We start from the raw sequence: 18567 nt of genomic DNA, 5'->3' as shown, positions 1-18567 counted from the left end.
CGTAATGACTTGGTGCTTGCCCCTTAATAGTTCCCTTGAACCATCAACCCTCGACACACCTGGAATACCGGGCAGGTGTGGTACCCGCGACACACCTGGAGTACCGGGCAGGTGTGGTACCCGCGACACACCTGGAGTATCAGGCTAAGAAAGTCACCTGGGGACACCGTGTACAAACCGAGGCTAATGTCAAATACTGCGCCTGGCACACCTGGCCATATTACCAGCGTATATTAATTCTAATCATCACGCTGTTCCAACCACTTGGGGTGGACGGTAGAGCGACGGTCTCGATTCATGCAGGTCGGGGTTCAATCCCCGACCGAACGTAAACACGACTAATACGCGTACAAAAGACCAAGACAACTGTTGTGTTGGCAAGAGCATATGCAGCCACTCACCCCAAGACGGAAAAGTTAAAAAGTATTAAAACTCACACAACGTAACGTACAATGTTTCTCCCGCTCTATCACTCCACGGCGGCCCACACACCACAGCAACACTAATTGCGGATCTGAATTAAAAAAATGCTCGCTGTGAGGAAGCAAGGAACTGTTCCCAGGATTATATTGTTAGGGTGATTTACGCGGCGAGGCTCCCTAGAGTAGAGAAGATGGTTCCCCGCGACCATCACCCCCTCCACACTCTTCTTGCCTTGGGAAACTTCAACACACGAGCCATCATAATGGCTGTTATCATCATTCCACACACACACACACACACACACACACACACACACACACACACACACACACACACACACACACACACACACACACACACACACACACACACACAGACACACACACACACACACACACACACACACACACACACACACACACACACAAATAGAGTGGTAGACGGTTGGAACAAGTTAAGTGAGAAGGTGGTGGAGGCCAAGACCGTCAGTAGTTTTAAAGCGTTGTATGACAAAGAGTGCTGGGAAGACGGGACACCATGAGCGTAGCTCTCATCCTGTAACTACACTTAGGTAATTACACACACACACACACACACACATACTGCACGCGAGTAGATGAAGAGTTTTTAACAGATGGCTACAGAAGGAGACATGACAGAAGAAGGTTACAGCAAGGGCTGATATGAACATTCACACAACTTTATATACATCACATATCTTAGCAGTTACGGGCTAGCTAATATATATAATCCTGGGCTTACATTTATGCTACAAAACCCACTACTTTTGAGTAGTAACATTTAATTACATTTCTTTCAATAACACTAACTATTTTTTCATTAATTACTCCAGTAAATTTGATGGTGTAAATTTCTCAAATGAACAATGCATTAAATCCTGATCTGTCTTTATGTTATATTTACGTTCTTGTGTTCTCTGGTCAAGGCGATGATCAGTTTGTCTCAGAATTTCTTGCAAGATTTAGAAAGGATTTTACGTATACAACTTCTTCAATTACCAGGGAATTGTTTTATATTAAGATTCCAAAATACTGTAATTATATTAAAAAAACAATGAATTGTTTATTTAAGTTTTCACAAACTATAATAATGGTGTGTTTTATACTGTGAATGCTTTAGTTTTTAAACATCTTTTACACCACACTGCGCCTCTTTAAACATCTTTTACACCACACTGCGCCTCTTAAACATCTTTTACACCACACTGCGCCTCTTAATACTAAAACTGTCAAAATACTGGTCAGCTAAAAATACTCATCAACTCCACTCTACTCCATCCTCCGCAAAAAATTGCACCCCATCCACTACACTCTCCCTCGCTGGGGAACAATCCCTCACCTCAACTGCAGGTTTGGCAAGTGTGTGTGTGTGTGTGGGATGGCTGGCCGTCAACGCGAAGATTAGAGCGTGCAGCGCTAGGGAGCGCTGCCACCGCAAACATTCCTCAAGGCTGGCTAAATTAACACTTTCCTCTCCTACCGCCGACCCTCTCAAGTTTCCATTGGTTTAATACACTGCCACAAGCTCAGTTCCTGTCCAGCCACCTCCACCACTGGCCAGTGTTCCCCCTCCACCACTGGCCAGTGTTCCCCCTCCACCACTGACCAGTGTTCCACCTCCACCACTGACCAGTGTTCCACCTCCACCACTGACCAGTGCCCCCCCCACACCACTGACCAGTGTTCCACCTCCACCACTGACTAGTGTTCCCCCTCCACCACTGACCAGTGTTCCCCCTCCACCACTGACCAGTGTTCCCCCTCCACCACTGACCAGTGTTCCCCCTCCACCACTGGCCAGTGTTCCACCTCCACCATTGGCCAGTGTTCCACCTCCACCACTAACCAGTGTTCCCCCTCCACCACTAACCAGTGTTCCCCCTCCACCACTGACCAGTGTTCCCCCTCCACCACTGACCAGTGTTCCCCCTCCACCACTGGCCAGTGTTCCACCTCCACCACTGGCCAGTGTTCCCCCTCCACCACTGACCATTGTTCCCCCTCCACCACTGACCAGTGTTCCCCCTCCACCACTGACCAGTGTTCCCCCTCCACCACTGACCAGTGTCCCACCTCCACCACTGACCAGTGTTCCCCCTCCACCACTGACCAGTGTTCCCCCTCCACCACTGACCAGTGTTCCCCCTCCACCACTGACTTGTGTTCCACCTCCACCACTGACCAGTGTTCCACCTCCACCACTGACCAGTGTTCCCCCTCCACCACTGACCAGTGTTCCCCCTCCACCACTGACTTGTGTTCCACCTCCACCACTGACCAGTGTCCCACCTCCACCACTGACCAGTGTTCCACCTCCACCACTGGCCAGTGTTCCACCTCCACCACTGGCCAGTGTTCCACCTCCACCACTGACCAGTGTTCCCCCTCCACCACTGGCCAGTGTTCCCCCTCCACCACTGACCAGTTTCCCCCCCCCCCCCCCCCCCCACCACAAACCCAGCTCGGGTAAACATAAACACTTCACTTTTGGCGGCGTAGATTAAGGGGGATGGGTTATAAAGGCGAGTTATACCCCATCCGGCCTTCCTGAACTCTTCCTTAGTTATGACGCATCCGGCCCACCTGAGCTCTTCTTTAGGAGGTGAGCAGTGGCGAGGCCCCGCACCGCGCCGGTTACAGTGAAGTAGTGAAGGTCGGGGTACTACTCTCAGCTCTCAGGTTGTACACACACTTACACTCACACTCCTCAGGTTGTAATGTAATGTATCACCTTCACTCACAGTGATACATTACCTGCAGGGAGCGCCAGCACCTTCACTCACAGTGATACATTACCTGCAGGGAGCACCAGCACCTTCACTCACAGTGATACATTACCTGCAGGGAGCACCAGCACCTTCACTCACAGTGATACATTACCTGCAGGGAGCACCAGCACCTTCACTCACAGTGATACATTACCTGCAGGGAGCACCAGCACCTTCACTCACAGTGATACATTACCTGCAGGGAGCACCAGCACCTTCACTCACAGTGATACATTACCTGCAGGGAGCACCAGCACTTCACTCACAGTGATACATTACCTGCAGGGAGCACCAGCACTTCACTCACAGTGATACATTACCTGCAGGGAGCACCAGCACCTTCACTCACAGTGATACATTACCTGCAGGGAGCACCAGCACCTTCACTCACAGTGATACATTACCTGCAGGGAGCACCAGCACCTTCACTCACAGTGATACATTACCTGCAGGGAGCACCAGCACCTTCACTCACAGTGATACATTACCTGCAGGGAGCACCAGCACCTTCACTCACAGTGATACATTACCTGCAGGGAGCGCCAGCACCTTCACTCACAGTGATACATTACCTGCAGGGAGCACCAGCACCTTCACTCACAGTGATACATTACCTGCAGGGAGCGCCAGCACTTCACTCACAGTGATACATTACCTGCAGGGAGCACCAGCACTTCACTCACAGTGATACATTACCTGCAGGGAGCGCCAGCACCTTCACTCACAGTGATACATTACCTGCAGGGAGCGCCAGCACCTTCACTACTCGCCGTGTCGCCTCCGTGCAAGGGCATAACATGTTTCTTTACACAAGTTATCAGCTCAAATGACTGGATTGATGTTGCATGAAAATATCTACAATTCAGGGCATAAAGGCAATCCTAAACTGTCTTGTAAACTGGTCAGCCATCTTTATGGGTTCAAACGTGGCTACAAAAAAGGTCCTTCACTACTTGCTGGCTTTCATGCGACCAGCTGGAGCCTCAACAGCCAGCTGGAGCCTCAACAGCCAGCTGGAGCCTCAACAGCCAGCTGGAGCCTCAACAGCCAGCTGGAGCCTCAACAGCCAGCTGGAGCCTCAACAGCCAGCTGGAGCCTCAACAGCCAGCTGGAGCCTCAACAGCCAGATGGAGCCTCAACAGCCAGGTGGAGCCTCAACAGCCAGATGGAGCCTCAACAGCCAGGTGGAGCCTCAACAGCCAGCTGGAGCCTCAACAGCCAGATGGAGCCTCAACAGCCAGCTGGAGCCTCAACAGCCAGATGGAGCCTCAATAGCCGGCTGGAGCCTCAACAGCCAGATGGAGCCTCAACAGCCAGATGGAGCCTCAACAGCCAGATGGAGCCTCAACAGCCAGATGGAGCCTCAACAGCCAGATGGAGCCTCAACAGCCAGCTGGAGCCTCAACAGCCAGCTGGGGCCTCAACAGCCAGCTGGAGCCTCAACAGCCAGCTGGGGCCTCAACAGCCAGCTGGAGCCTCAACAGTGCCACGTCTTCACTCCCTGGCAGTGAGTGAGGGGCGGCGTCAGGAGACCACAAGAGCGGGGACATACTGTGGGGGACTTGCTGCCATCTCCACACTACACGCTCCTTCACCTCAATATTCTAATAAGAAATATTAATGTGTAAACGACTTCACTGTTAAGCGAGACTAACCGAAGATTTTATCATCCAGAACCAGACACAGTCACCTCTGGAACCTGTGTAATGTATACACATTTGCAACAGATCTTGTGTTAGCAGTAGGTATTTAAGTTAATATCTAGCTCATCATCACAGTGTGAATGTGTAGTACTTACCTTACCCTGCGATGATTTCGGGGTTCAACGTCCCCGCGGCCCGGTCCTCGACCAGGCCTCCTCGTTGCTGGACTGGTCAACTAGGCTGTTGGATGTGTGTTTTAGCAACATTCCTCGCTTCTGAGTGCCACCTGGGTGTCTGCGTCGGCCAGCCACCGACCCTTAGTCAGAAGATTGGTTCGTCGCCCCCTTCAGGCCATGATGGAGACCGAAGGGTGGACTGGTATATGCTAGATGAACCCCCCTTTCTTTTTGAGTAAAGAGGATGGAGAGACACATGCGAAGGGAAAAGGTTGTGAAATATGTTTTTTGTATTATTGTTATTTTCTACCCCAGAGGTGGCCACACATTTACAATGCTAACCAGCATATCTACATTTTCTTCTGTCCTCCATAGACAGGGTTAGAGATCTGTAAACATATAGTTCAGTGATTTATTGAACAATCAACCACAGGTGATTGTAGTGCTTTTAAAATGCTAACCTAACCTATTTACACAGACTTACGTCTGTCCTACGTAAACAGTGTTCGAGTTGTCTTTTACATAGTACCATTAATGTGAGTCGAGTTATGATAGGAGGCGGGCTGTTCGCCTTGCTGACACTGTGGGTGTTGGCAGCTAAGATAAGCTTGCCCTCTCTAGTCAGGGAGCTGTGAGTGTGAATGAGAGTCTTCACGAATGTTTCACTATATATGGATGTCCATAGATGAATACCAGACGCCTGTGGCCTCAGCGCATCGTGTTTGTCAATTTCAGACACAAGGTGATTCGCCAACGGATTTTGAGACCTACTTAACCTAACCTAACCCAAACCAACTTAACCCAAACCAACCTAGCCTAACCTAACCTAACACAGTACAGCCTAACCTAACCTAACACAGTACAGCCTAACCTAACCTAACACAGTACAGCCTAACCTAACCTAACACAGTACAGCCTAACCTAACCTAACACAGTACAGCCTAACCTAACCTAACACAGTACAGCCTAACCTAACCTAACACAGTACAGCCTAACAACATATACGGGTTAACAAATCATATTCATTAAACCGTAATTAATTATAAACAGAAAACGAACTTCGTCGAATAGTCTCGTGAACAGAATGACCCAAATCCGGTTTGTCCCGCAACCCGTCCTCTTACAAGTTACGTCGCTTTACGCTCGTATGTCCAGTATGTCTTCTTCCAGTATGTCCTCCTCTTCCAGTACGTCCTCTTCCAGTATGTTCTCCCCTTCCAGTATGTCCTCTCCTTCCAGTATGTCCTCTCCTTCCAGTATGTCCTCTTCCAGTATGTCCTCTTCCAGTATGTCCTTCTCTTCCAGTATGTCCCCTTCCAGTATGTCCTCTCCTTCCAGTATGTCCTCTTCCAGTATGTTCTCCCCTTCCAGTATGTCCTCTTCCAGTATGTTCTCCCCTTCCAGTATGTCCTCTCCTTCCAGTATGTCCTCTTCCAGTATGTTCTCCCCTTCCAGTATGTCCTCTTCCAGTATGTTCTCCCCTTCCAGTATGTCCTCTCCTTCCAGTATGTCCTCTTCCAGTATGTTCTCCCCTTCCAGTATGTCCTCTTCCAGTACGTCCTCCCCTTCCAGTATGTCCTCTTCCAGTATGTTCTCCCCTTTCAGTATGTCCTCCTCTTCCAGTATGTCCTCCTGATCCAGTATGTCCTCCTCTTCCAGTATGTCCTCCTGATCCAGTATGTCCTCCTCTTCCAGTATGTCCTCCTCTTCCAGGATGTCCTCCTCTTCCAGTATGTCCTTCTCTTCCAGTATGTCCTTCTCTTCCAGTATGTCCTTCTCTTCCAGTATGTCCTCCTCTTCCAGGATGTCCTTCTCTTCCAGTATGTCCTCCTGATCCAGTATGTCCTCCTCTTCCAGTATGTCCTCCTCTTCCAGTATGTCCTCCTCTTCCAGTATGTCCTTCTCTTCCAGTATGTCCTCCTCTTCCAGGATGTCCTTCTCTTCCAGTATGTCCTCCTGATCCAGTATGTCCTCCTCTTCCAGTATGTCCTCCTCTTCCAGTATGTCCTTCTCTTCCAGTATGTCCTCCTGATCCAGTATGTCCTCCTCTTCCAGGATGTCCTTCTCTTCCAGTATGTCCTCCTCTTCCAGTATGTCCTTCTCTTCCAGTATGTCCTCCTCTTCCAGGATGTCCTTCTCTTCCAGTATGTCCTCCTGATCCAGTATGTCCTCCTCTTCCAGTATGTCCTCCTCTTCCAGTATGTCCTTCTCTTCCAGTATGTCCTTCTCTTCCAGTATGTCCTCCTGATCCAGTATGTCCTCCTCTTCCAGTATGTCCTCCTCTTCCAGTATGTCCTCCTCTTCCAGTATGTCCTTCTCTTCCAGTATGTCCTTCTCTTCCAGTGTGTCCTCCTGATCCAGTATGTCCTCCTCTTCCAGTATGTCCTCCTCTTCCAGTATGTCCTTCTCTTCCAGTATGTCCTCCTCTTCCAGTATGTCCTTCTCTTCCAGTATGTCCTTCTCTTCCAGTGTGTCCTCCTGATCCAGTATGTCCTCCTCTTCCAGTATGTCCTTCTCTTCCAGTATGTCCTTCTCTTCCAGTGTGTCCTCCTGATCCAGTATGTCCTCCTCTTCCAGGTTGTCCTTCTCTTCCAGGATATCCTCCTCTTCCAGTATGTCCTTCTTTTCCAGTACGTCCTCCTGATCCAGTATGTCCTCCTCTTCCAGTATGTCCTCCTCTTCCAGTACGTCCTCTTCCAGTACGTCCTCTTCCAGTATGTCCTCCCCCTCATCCTCCTCACATCCTTATAATAACAATATAAAATATATTAATAAATATATCGTTTGTGTTGCAGGGCCGAGGAGGGAGACCCACACCAGTACCAGGTAAGCGCTCTCATGCCAGTGGACTCGTCTGGTCGTCCTCGGGAAATATTATCTGGGTAATGTTGTGTAATTTGGGAGTTCCTAATTTTGTCCATCATTACCTGGAGGGAAAATGTGGTATTAATCTTTACATTGTAAATGTGGTGCCAATCAGGACATAGGATATGTGGGACCAATCAATACTTGGATTATATAATATCATATAGTATGATATCATATATACATATATATTTATATATTTATATATATATATATATATATATATATATATATATATATATATATATATTTAATATATATATATATATATATATATATATATATATATATATATATATATATATATATATATATATATATATATATATATATATATATATATTTAATACTTATAGTATGATATACGTCGAGAACACCGCTTCTCGTCCGACCAACGAAGTTAAGCAACGTTGGGTTTGGTTAGTACTTGAATGGGTGACCGCCTGGGAACACCAAATGCTGTTGGCAATATTGTTTTAGCAGTAAATAGGTACCTGGGAGTTAGTCAGCTTTCACGGGCTGCTTTCTAGGAATGGAGGCCTGGTCAAGGACCGGGCCGCGGGTACACTAAGCCCCAAAATCATCTCAAGATAACCTCAAGAAAGTGCATAGGGAAAATGATACCATACATTGCCGGGAATATAATAGACGAATCAAAGTGGCAGAAGGACGTAGACACTCCACAACCATAGTAAAGAAGCCCAAACGGCACTCCGGGTCGTGACGGGTACTTGTGCTCCCTCGGTGGCCGTCGCCGGCGTTACTGGTCCGCGGAGCAGCGATGAGGTCCACACACACACCTGCCCCGAGGCTTCTCTCCCTTCACTTCCAGTCTGCGAAGAAGCGACGGGTGTGGCACAACAGATGTGTGACGCGGCGGGTGTGGCACGACAGATGTGTGACGCGGCGGGTGTGGCATGACAGATGTGCTCTGGTGAACTGAGTGTGACTCAGGTGTGACACGACAGGTGAGGCACAGGTGTGAGGGGGCAGGCGTGAGGCACTAGGGGAGGCTGGTGGCCAGGTAGCGTCTGCTCAACTCTCACTCTAGCTGACAGACATAACACAGGACCAGAGAGTCGTGTGATGGAGACTATGCACACTGATCAAAAGCTAAATATAATATAGCCCACAAGGTTCCGTTCGCCAGACAACTGCGGGTAAAGGCTCGTGACCCAAGAGCTCAAACGCGACCTCGACAAGCACAGGAAGTTGCGCACTTGGGTCTCACCGCCGACACAACCTAAAATGGAAGAGTTACGGACAAAACTGGACACCAGTAGGTCCTTCTAAGCCAGCGACCGACCTCCTGGCGGCTAAGAATGAATTCCGGGTAACTTGGACGCGTCGACTGAGGAAGTTATAGAGTGCCGCTGGTTTACGAGTTAAGCTTCCGGCCTCACTGAGTTAACAGGTCGGGTAATGGTGGTGTTATTCCCCTATCATCCATCCTTGCCTCCCCCCTCACCCGTCCCTCCTCCTCTTGGTGAGTCCCCGCACTCATGTCACCCAAATCTCGCACCCTCACAAGGGTGTGTGCGTGTCCGGATCTATCTATCTATCACTCTCTCTGTCAGTCACACACTGCAGTAGGTGCTGGGGGTCCTGAGCAAGCAGTGATGACCTGTGGCAGTGGTCGGGGGCGGCATGTAAACCTAACATGTAAACCTTACATAACAGTGCCTACAGTTTCGGCCCCACTGATGTCTTCCCGGTGGCCTCAGAAATACCAAACTAATCCTATCACGGGTACAATCCCATCACAAGTATAATACCATCACGGGTACAATCCCATCACGGGTACAATCCCATCACAAGTATAATACCATCATGGGTACAATCCCATCACGGGTACAATCCCATCACGGGTATAATACCATCACGGGTACAATCCCATCACGGGTACAATCCCATCACAAGTATAATACCATCACGGGTACAATCCCATCACGGGTACAATCCCATCACAAGTATAATACCATCATGGGTACAATCCCATCACGGGTACAATCCCATCACGGGTATAATACCATCACGGGTACAATCCCATCACGGGTATAATACCATCACGGGTACAATCCCATCACGGGTACAATCCCATCACGGGTACAATCCCATCACGGGTACAATCCCATCACGGGTACAATCCCATCACGGGTTCAATCCCATCACGGGTACAATCCCATCACGGGCACAATCCCATCACGGGCACAATCCCATCACGGGCACAATCCCATCACGGGCACAATCCCATCACGGGTACAATCCCATCACAAGTATAATACCATCACGGGTACAATCCCATCACGGGTACAATCCCATCACAAGTATAATACCATCATGGGTACAATCCCATCACGGGTACAATCCCATCACGGGTATAATACCATCACGGGTACAATCCCATCACGGGTACAATCCCATCACGGGTACAATCCCATCACGGGTACAATCCCATCACGGGTACAATCCCATCACGGGTACAATCCCATCACGGGCACAATCCCATCACGGGCACAATCCCATCACGGGCACAATCCCATCACGGGCACAATCCCATCACGGGTACAATCCCATCACGGGCACAATCCCATCACGGGTACAATCCCATCACGGGTACAATCCCATCACGGGTACAATCCCATCACGGGTACAATCCCATCACGGGTACAATCCCATCACGAGTACAATCCCATCACGGGCACAATCCCATCGCGGGTACAATCCCATCACGGGTATAATCCCATCACGGGTACAATCCCATCACGGGTACAATCCCATCACGAGTACAATCCCATCACGGGTACAATACCATCACGGGTACAATCCTATCACGGGTACAATCCCATCACGGGTACAATCCCATCACGGGTACAATCCCATCACGGGTACAATCCCATCACGGGTACAATACCATCACGGGTACAATCCCATCACGGGTACAATCCCATCACGGGCACAATCCCATCACGGGTACAATCCCATCACGGGTACAATCCCATCACGAGTACAATCCCATCACGGGTACAATACCATCACGGGTACAATCCCATCACGGGTACAATCCCATCACGAGTACAATCCCATCACGGGCACAATCCCATCACGGGTACAATCCCATCGCGGGTACAATCCCATCACGGGTATAATCCCATCACGGGTACAATCCCATCACGGGTACAATCCCATCACGGGTACAATCCCATCACGAGTACAATCCCATCACGGGCACAATCCCATCACGGGTACAATCCCATCGCGGGTACAATCCCATCACGGGTATAATCCCATCACGGGTACAATCCCATCACGGGTACAATCCCATCACGAGTACAATCCCATCACGGGTACAATACCATCACGGGTACAATCCTATCACGGGTACAATCCCATCACGGGTACAATCCCATCACGGGTACAATCCCATCACGGGTACAATCCCATCACGGGTACAATACCATCACGGGTACAATCCCATCACGGGTACAATCCCATCACGGGCACAATCCCATCACGGGTACAATCCCATCACGGGTACAATCCCATCACGAGTACAATCCCATCACGGGTACAATACCATCACGGGTACAATCCCATCACGGGTACAATCCCATCACGGGTACAATCCCATCACGGGAACAATCCCATCACGGGTACAATCCCATCACGGGTACAATCCCATCACGGGAACAATCCCATCACGGGTACAATCCCATCACGGGTACAATCCCATCACGGGAACAATCCCATCACGGGAACAATCCCATCACGGGTACAATCCCATCACAGGTACAATCCCATCACGGGAACAATCCCATCACGGGAACAATCCCATCACGGGTACAATCCCATCACGGGTACAATCCCATCACGGGTACAATCCCATCACGGGTACAATCCCATCACGGGTACAATCCCATCACGGGTACAATCCCATCACGGGTACAATCCCATCACGGGAACAATCCCATCACGGGAACAATCCCATCACGGGAACAATCCCATCACGGGAACAATCCCATCACGGGAACAATCCCATCACGGGAACAATCCCATCACGGGTACAATCAAGATTACGAAAACAGATAAGATCCCGGGAGCACTTAACAAAAACTAGAATAAAATTGGAAACAGGAGATTGTCTTACAATATGTTGGTCTCCTTGACGGTCGCCATTGTTAGTGTCCGGACTTCCTGCTGGTAATGGGCCCCGGCGCCCCCTGCCTTGCTCCACACGACGGGCACTCACTGTGCTGCCTCACCCCTCAACTGCTGTCCTTAGCCCTCAACTGCTGTCCTCAGCCCTCAACTGCTGTCCTCAGCCCTCAACTGCTGTCCTCAGCACTCAACTGCTGTCCTCAGCCCTCAACTGCTGTCCTCAGCCCTCAACTGCTGTCCTCAGCCCTCAACTGCTGTCTTCAGCACTCAACTGCTGCCCTCAGCCCTCAACTGCTGTCTTCAGCACTCAACTGCTGTCCTCAGCCCTCAACTGCTGTCCTCAGCCCTCAACTGCTGTCTTCAGCACTCAACTGCTGTCCTCAGCCCTCAACTGCTGTCCTCAGCTCTCAACTGTTGCCCTCAGCCCTCAACTGTTGCCCTCAGCCCTCAACTGCGGCCCTCCTTGCATGGCAGCACCCTGCACACACCCGCCCGCCAGACAACACTAGAGACACACCTGCCCGCCAGACAACACTAGAGACACACCTGCCCGCCAGACAACACTAGAGACACACCTGCCCGCCAGACAACACTAGAGACACACCTGCCCGCCAGACAACACTAGAGACACACCTGCCCACCAGACAACACTAGAGACACACCTGCCCGCCAGACAACACTAGAGACACACCTGCCCACCAGACAACACTAGAGACACACCTGCCCACCAGACAACACTAGAGACACACCTGCCCACCAGACAACACTAGAGACACACCTGCCCACCAGACAACACTAGAGACACACCTGCCCACCAGACAACACTAGAGACACACCTGCCCACCAGACAACACTAGAGACACACCTGCCCACCAGACAACACTAGAGACACACCTGCCCACCAGACAACACTAGAGACACACCTGCCCACCAGACAACACTAGAGACACACCTGCCCACCAGACAACACTAGAGACACACCTGCCCACCAGACAACACTAGAGACACACCTGCCCACCAGACAACACTAGAGACACACCTGCCCACCAGACAACACTAGAGACACACCTGCCCACCAGACAACACTAGAGACACACCTGCCCGTCAGACAACACTAGAGACACACCTGCCCACCAGACAACACTAGAGACACACCTGCCCGTCAGCAATACACACGAGACTGGCCGCCGCCGCCGCCGCCGCCGCCGGCGGCACCGCCGACTGGCCATCTGGCCGCGGCTGCGGTTCACACACTTGCGGTGTAAATTACACCTTCCATTTGTCACCGGTAATACATATGAGCAGAATTGTTATAATAGACAGTTTATATATACACACACTCACATGCAGTTATTACTGAGGCACGCATATACACTCACGCGCGTGCGTGAACGTTGTAGGAGGGTGGAGTCGTTGCGTGCAATGTGCGTGCTCGGTGGTTGCGTGTATGTCCTGAGGTGTTGTGTATGCCTCGCACTCGTGTTAAGCTACGGTGGGTCTGGAGAGTAAGTAGACGGGTGACCACCAGAACACTCTCTCCCTGACGTCGAAGACCTGAAATGGTTATGTGTACTCTAGACCTACTCACCCTCCCAGTCACTGCCCACACTCACCCTCCCTGTCACTATCCACACTCACCCTCCCTGTCACTGTTCACACTCATCCTCCCTGTCACTGTCCAAACTCACCCTCCCTGTCACTGTCTACACTCACCCTCCCTGTCACTGCCCACACTCACCCTCCCTGTCACTGTCCACACTCACCCTCCCTGTCACTGTCCACACTCACCCTCCCTGTCACTGTCCACACTCACCCTCCCTGTCACTGCCCACACTCACCCTCCCTGTCACTGCCCACACTCACCCTCCCTGTCACTGCCCACACTCACCCTCCCTGTCACTGTCCACACTCACCCTCCCTGTCACTGTCCACACTCACCCTCCCTGTCACTGTCCACACTCACCCTCCCTGTCACTGTCCACACTCACCCTCCCTGTCACTGTCCACACTCACCCTCCCTGTCACTGTCCACACTCACCCTCCCTGTCACTGTCCACACTCACCCTCCCTGTCACTGTCCACACTCACCCTCCCTGTCACTGCCCACACTCACCCTCCCTGTCACTGCCCACACTCATCCTCCCTGTCACTGTCCACACTCATCCTCCCTGTCACTGCCCACACTCACCCTCCCTGTCACTGTCTACACTCACCCTCCCTGTCTCTGCCCACACTCACCCTCCCTGTCACTGCCCACACTCACCCTCCCTGTCACTGTCTACACTCACCCTCCCTGTCACTGTCCACACTCACCCTCCCTGTCACTGTCCACACTCAACCTTCCTGTCACTGCCCACACTCACTCTCCCTGTCACTGTCCACACTCACCCTCCCTGTCACTGTCCACACTCACCCTCCCTGTCACTGTCCACACTCACCCTCCCTGTCACTGTCCACACTCACCCTCCCTGTCACTGCCCACACTCACTCTCCCTGTCACTGTCCACACTCACCCTCCCTGTTACTGTCCACACTCACCCTGCTTGTCACTGCCCACACTCACTCTCCCTGTCACTGTCCACACTCACCCTCCCTGTCACTGTCCACACTCACCCTCCCTGTCACTGTCTACACTCACCCTCCCTGTCACTGTCCACACTCACCCTCCCTGTCACTGTCCACACTCACCCTCCCTGTCACTGTCCACACTCACCCTCCCTGTCACTGTCCACACTCAACATTCCTGTCACTGCCCACACTCACTCTCCCTGTCACTGTCCACACTCACCCTCCCTGTCACTGTCCACACTCACCCTCCCTGTCACTGTCCACACTCAACCTTCCTGTCACTGCCCACACTCACTCTCCCTGTCACTGTCCACACTCACCCTCCCAGTCCCTGTCTACACTCACCCTCCCTGTCACTGTCCACACTCACCCTCCCTGTCACTGTCCACACTCACCCTCCCTGTCACTGTCCACACTCACCCTCCCTGTCACTGTCCACACTCACCCTCCCTGTCACTGTCTAGACTCACCCTCCCTGTCACTGTCCACACTCACCCTCCCAGTCACTGTCTAGACTCACCCTCCCTGTCACTGTCCACACTCACCCTCCCTGTCACTGTCCACACTCACTCTCCCTGTCACTGTCCACACTCACCCTCCCTGTCACTGTCCACACTCACCCTCCCTGTCACTGCCCACACTCACTCTCCCTGTCACTGTCCACACTCACCCTCCCTGTCACTGTCTAGACTCACCCTCCCTGTCACTGTCCACACTCACCCTCCCTGTCACTGTCCACACTCACCCTCCCTGTCACTGTCCACACTCACCCTTCCTGTCACTGTCCACACTCACCCTCCCTGTCACTGTCCACACTCACCCTCCCTGTCACTGTCCACACTCACCCTCCCTGTCACTGTCCACACTCACCCTCCCTGTCACTGCCCACACTCACCCTCCCTGTCACTGTCCACACTCACCCTCCCTCTCACTGTCCACACTCACCCTCCCTGTCACTGTCCACACTCACTCTCCCTGTCACTGTCCACACTCACCCTCCCTGTCACTGTCTACACTCACCCTCCCTGTCACTGCCCACACTCACCCTCCCTGTCACTGCCCACACTCACCCTCCCTGTCACTGTCTAGACTCACCCTCCCTGTCACTGTCCACACTCACCCTCCCTGTCACTGCAACACTCACCCTCCCTGTCACTGTCCACACTCACCCTCCCTGTCACTGTCCACACTCACCCTTCCTGTCACTGTCCACACTCACCCTCTCTGTCACTGTCCACACTCACCCTCCCTGTCACTGTCCACACTCACCCTTCCTGTCACTGTCCACACTCACCCTCCCTGTCACTATCCACACTCACCCTCCCTGTCACTGTCCACACTCACCCTTCCTGTCACTGTCCACACTCACCCTCCCTGTCACTGTCCACACTCACCCTCCCTGTCACTGTCCACACTCACCCTTCCTGTCACTGTCCACACTCACCCTCCCTGTCACTGTCCACACTCACCCTCCCTGTCACTGTCCACACTCACCCTCCGTGTCACTGTCCACACTCACCCTCCCTGTCACTATCTACACTCACCCTCCCTGTCACTGTCCACACTCACCCTCCCTGTCACAGTCCACACTCACCCTCCCTGTCACTGTCTAGACTCACCCTCCCTGTCACTGTCCACACTCACCCTCCCTGTCACTGTTCACACTCACCCTCCCTGTCACTGTCCACACTCATCCTCCCTGTCACTGCCCACACTCACCCTCCCTGTCACTGTCTAGACTCACCCTCCCTGTCACTGTCCACACTCACCCTCCCTGTCACTGTCCACACTCACCCTCCCTGTCACTGCCCACACTCACCCTCCCTGTCACTGCCCACACTCACTCTCCCTGTCACTGTCCACACTCACCCTCCCTGTCACTGTCCACACTCACCCTCCCAGTCACTGTCTACACTCATCCTCCCTGTCACTGTCCACACACACCCTCCCTGTCACTGTCCACACTCACCCTCCCTGTCACTGTCAACACTCACCCTCCCTGTTACTATCTACACTCACCCTCCCTGTCACTGTCCACACTCACCCTCCCTGTCACTGCCCACACACACCCTCCCTGTCACTGTCCACACTCACCCTCCCTGTCACTGTCAACACTCACCCTCCCTGTTACTGTCTATACTCACCCTCCCTGTCACTGCCCACACTCACCCTCCCTGTCACTGTCCACACTCACCCTCCCTGTCACTGTCAACACTCACCCTCCCTGTCACTGCCCACACTCATCCTCCCTGTCACTGCCCACACTCACCCTCCCTGTCACTGCCCACACTCACCCTCCCTGTCACTGTCCACACTCACCCTCCCTCTCACTGTCCACACTCACCCTCCCTGTCACTGTCCACACTCACTCTCCCTGTCACTGTCCACACTCACCCTCCCTGTCACTGTCTACACTCACCCTCCCTGTCACTGCCCACACTCACCCTCCCTGTCACTGCCCACACTCACCCTCCCTGTCACTGTCTAAACTCACCCTCCCTGTCACTGTCCACACTCACCCTCCCTGTCACTGCAACACTCACCCTCCCTGTCACTGTCCACACTCACCCTCCCTGTCACTGTCCACACTCACCCTCCCTGTCACTGTCCACACTCACCCTTCCTGTCACTGTCCACACTCACCCTCCCTGTCACTATCCACACTCACCCTCCCTGTCACTGTCCACACTCACCCTTCCTGTCACTGTCCACACTCACCCTCCCTGTCACTGTCCACACTCACCCTCCCTGTCACTGTCCACACTCACCCTTCCTGTCACTGTCCACACTCACCCTCCCTGTCACTGTCCACACTCACCCTCCCTGTCACTGTCCACACTCACCCTCCGTGTCACTGTCCACACTCACCCTCCCTGTCACTATCTACACTCACCCTCCCTGTCACTGTCCACACTCACCCTCCCTGTCACAGTCCACACTCACCCTCCCTGTCACTGTCTAGACTCACCCTCCCTGTCACTGTCCACACTCACCCTCCCTGTCACTGTTCACACTCACCCTCCCTGTCACTGTCCACACTCATCCTCCCTGTCACTGCCCACACTCACCCTCCCTGTCACTGTCTAGACTCACCCTCCCTGTCACTGTCCACACTCACCCTCCCTGTCACTGTCCACACTCACCCTCCCTGTCACTGCCCACACTCACCCTCCCTGTCACTGCCCACACTCACTCTCCCTGTCACTGTCCACACTCACCCTCCCTGTCACTGTCCACACTCACCCTCCCAGTCACTGTCTACACTCATCCTCCCTGTCACTGTCCACACACACCCTCCCTGTCACTGTCCACACTCACCCTCCCTGTCACTGTCAACACTCACCCTCCCTGTTACTATCTACACTCACCCTCCCTGTCACTGTCCACACTCACCCTCCCTGTCACTGCCCACACACACCCTCCCTGTCACTGTCCACACTCACCCTCCCTGTCACTGTCAACACTCACCCTCCCTGTTACTGTCTATACTCACCCTCCCTGTCACTGCCCACACTCACCCTCCCTGTCACTGTCCACACTCACCCTCCCTGTCACTGTCAACACTCACCCTCCCTGTCACTGCCCACACTCATCCTCCCTGTCACTGCCCACACTCACCCTCCCTGTCATTGCCCACACACACCCTCCCTGTCACTGCCCACACTCACCCTCTCTGTCACTGCCCACACTCACCCTCCCTGTCACTGCCCATACTCACCCTCCCTGTCACTGCCCACACTCACCCTCCCCATGTAACCCACACAAACTTTCCCCTCATCTCCTATCACTGTTACTAATAAACACAATCTACATCACTATAACTAAAAGGTTGTGAAGAGAACGCCGAGCTGTTCGTTTTGTGTCGTGTTCTAACTTGAGGTCATATTCTGGAGCTGCATGTTTGACCCCATTATGTGCCTCTCCTGACGCCGCCCTCACTGCTGGC

At 52.4% G+C, this 18567-nt stretch overlaps 3 protein-coding genes across 3 annotated transcripts in view; 2 read left to right on the top strand and 1 right to left on the bottom strand.

The window, feature by feature from the left end:
* The window catches only part of LOC123763677 (streptococcal hemagglutinin), a 93355-nt gene that overhangs the window by 19211 nt on the left and 55577 nt on the right, over positions 1-18567 (top strand). The window contains exon 3 of the mRNA XM_045750952.2: positions 7826-7856. The gene's annotated coding sequence lies outside the window, so the exon portion shown is untranslated. The remainder of the gene's footprint in view (positions 1-7825; positions 7857-18567) is intronic.
* LOC138352182 (uncharacterized) lies at positions 4126-4722 on the top strand. The gene has a single exon (XM_069304449.1). It carries the CDS (start codon positions 4126-4128, stop codon positions 4720-4722), a length of 597 nt encoding a protein of 198 aa, XP_069160550.1.
* On the bottom strand, positions 6168-18532 carry LOC138352181 (uro-adherence factor A-like). The gene is made up of 2 exons (XM_069304448.1): positions 18496-18532; positions 6168-7774 (listed from the first exon to the last, which is right to left on the bottom strand). The coding sequence occupies exons 1-2, from the start codon at positions 18530-18532 to the stop codon at positions 6168-6170; spliced, it is 1644 nt and encodes a 547-aa protein (XP_069160549.1).

Source organism: Procambarus clarkii, chromosome 52 (genome assembly GCF_040958095.1).
Source record: "Procambarus clarkii isolate CNS0578487 chromosome 52, FALCON_Pclarkii_2.0, whole genome shotgun sequence".
In the NCBI taxonomy this organism is placed as follows: domain Eukaryota; kingdom Metazoa; phylum Arthropoda; class Malacostraca; order Decapoda; family Cambaridae; genus Procambarus; species Procambarus clarkii.
Note: the sequence above shows the minus strand (reverse complement) of the source record. Positions and strands in the feature narration are given on the sequence as shown.

Bases quoted from the DNA above. Each gene is read 5' to 3' on its own strand.
- LOC138352182 (XM_069304449.1), top strand. From the start codon at position 4,126: ATGGGTTCAAACGTGGCTACAAAAAAGGTCCTTCACTACTTGCTGGCT.
- LOC138352181 (XM_069304448.1), bottom strand. From the start codon at position 18,532: ATGGGGTCAAACATGCAGCTCCAGAATATGACCTCAA. The intron at 7,775-18,495 runs GTTAGAACACGA...TGTTATTATAAG, and splicing joins GCTCCAGAATATGACCTCAA to GATGTGAGGAGGATGAGGGG.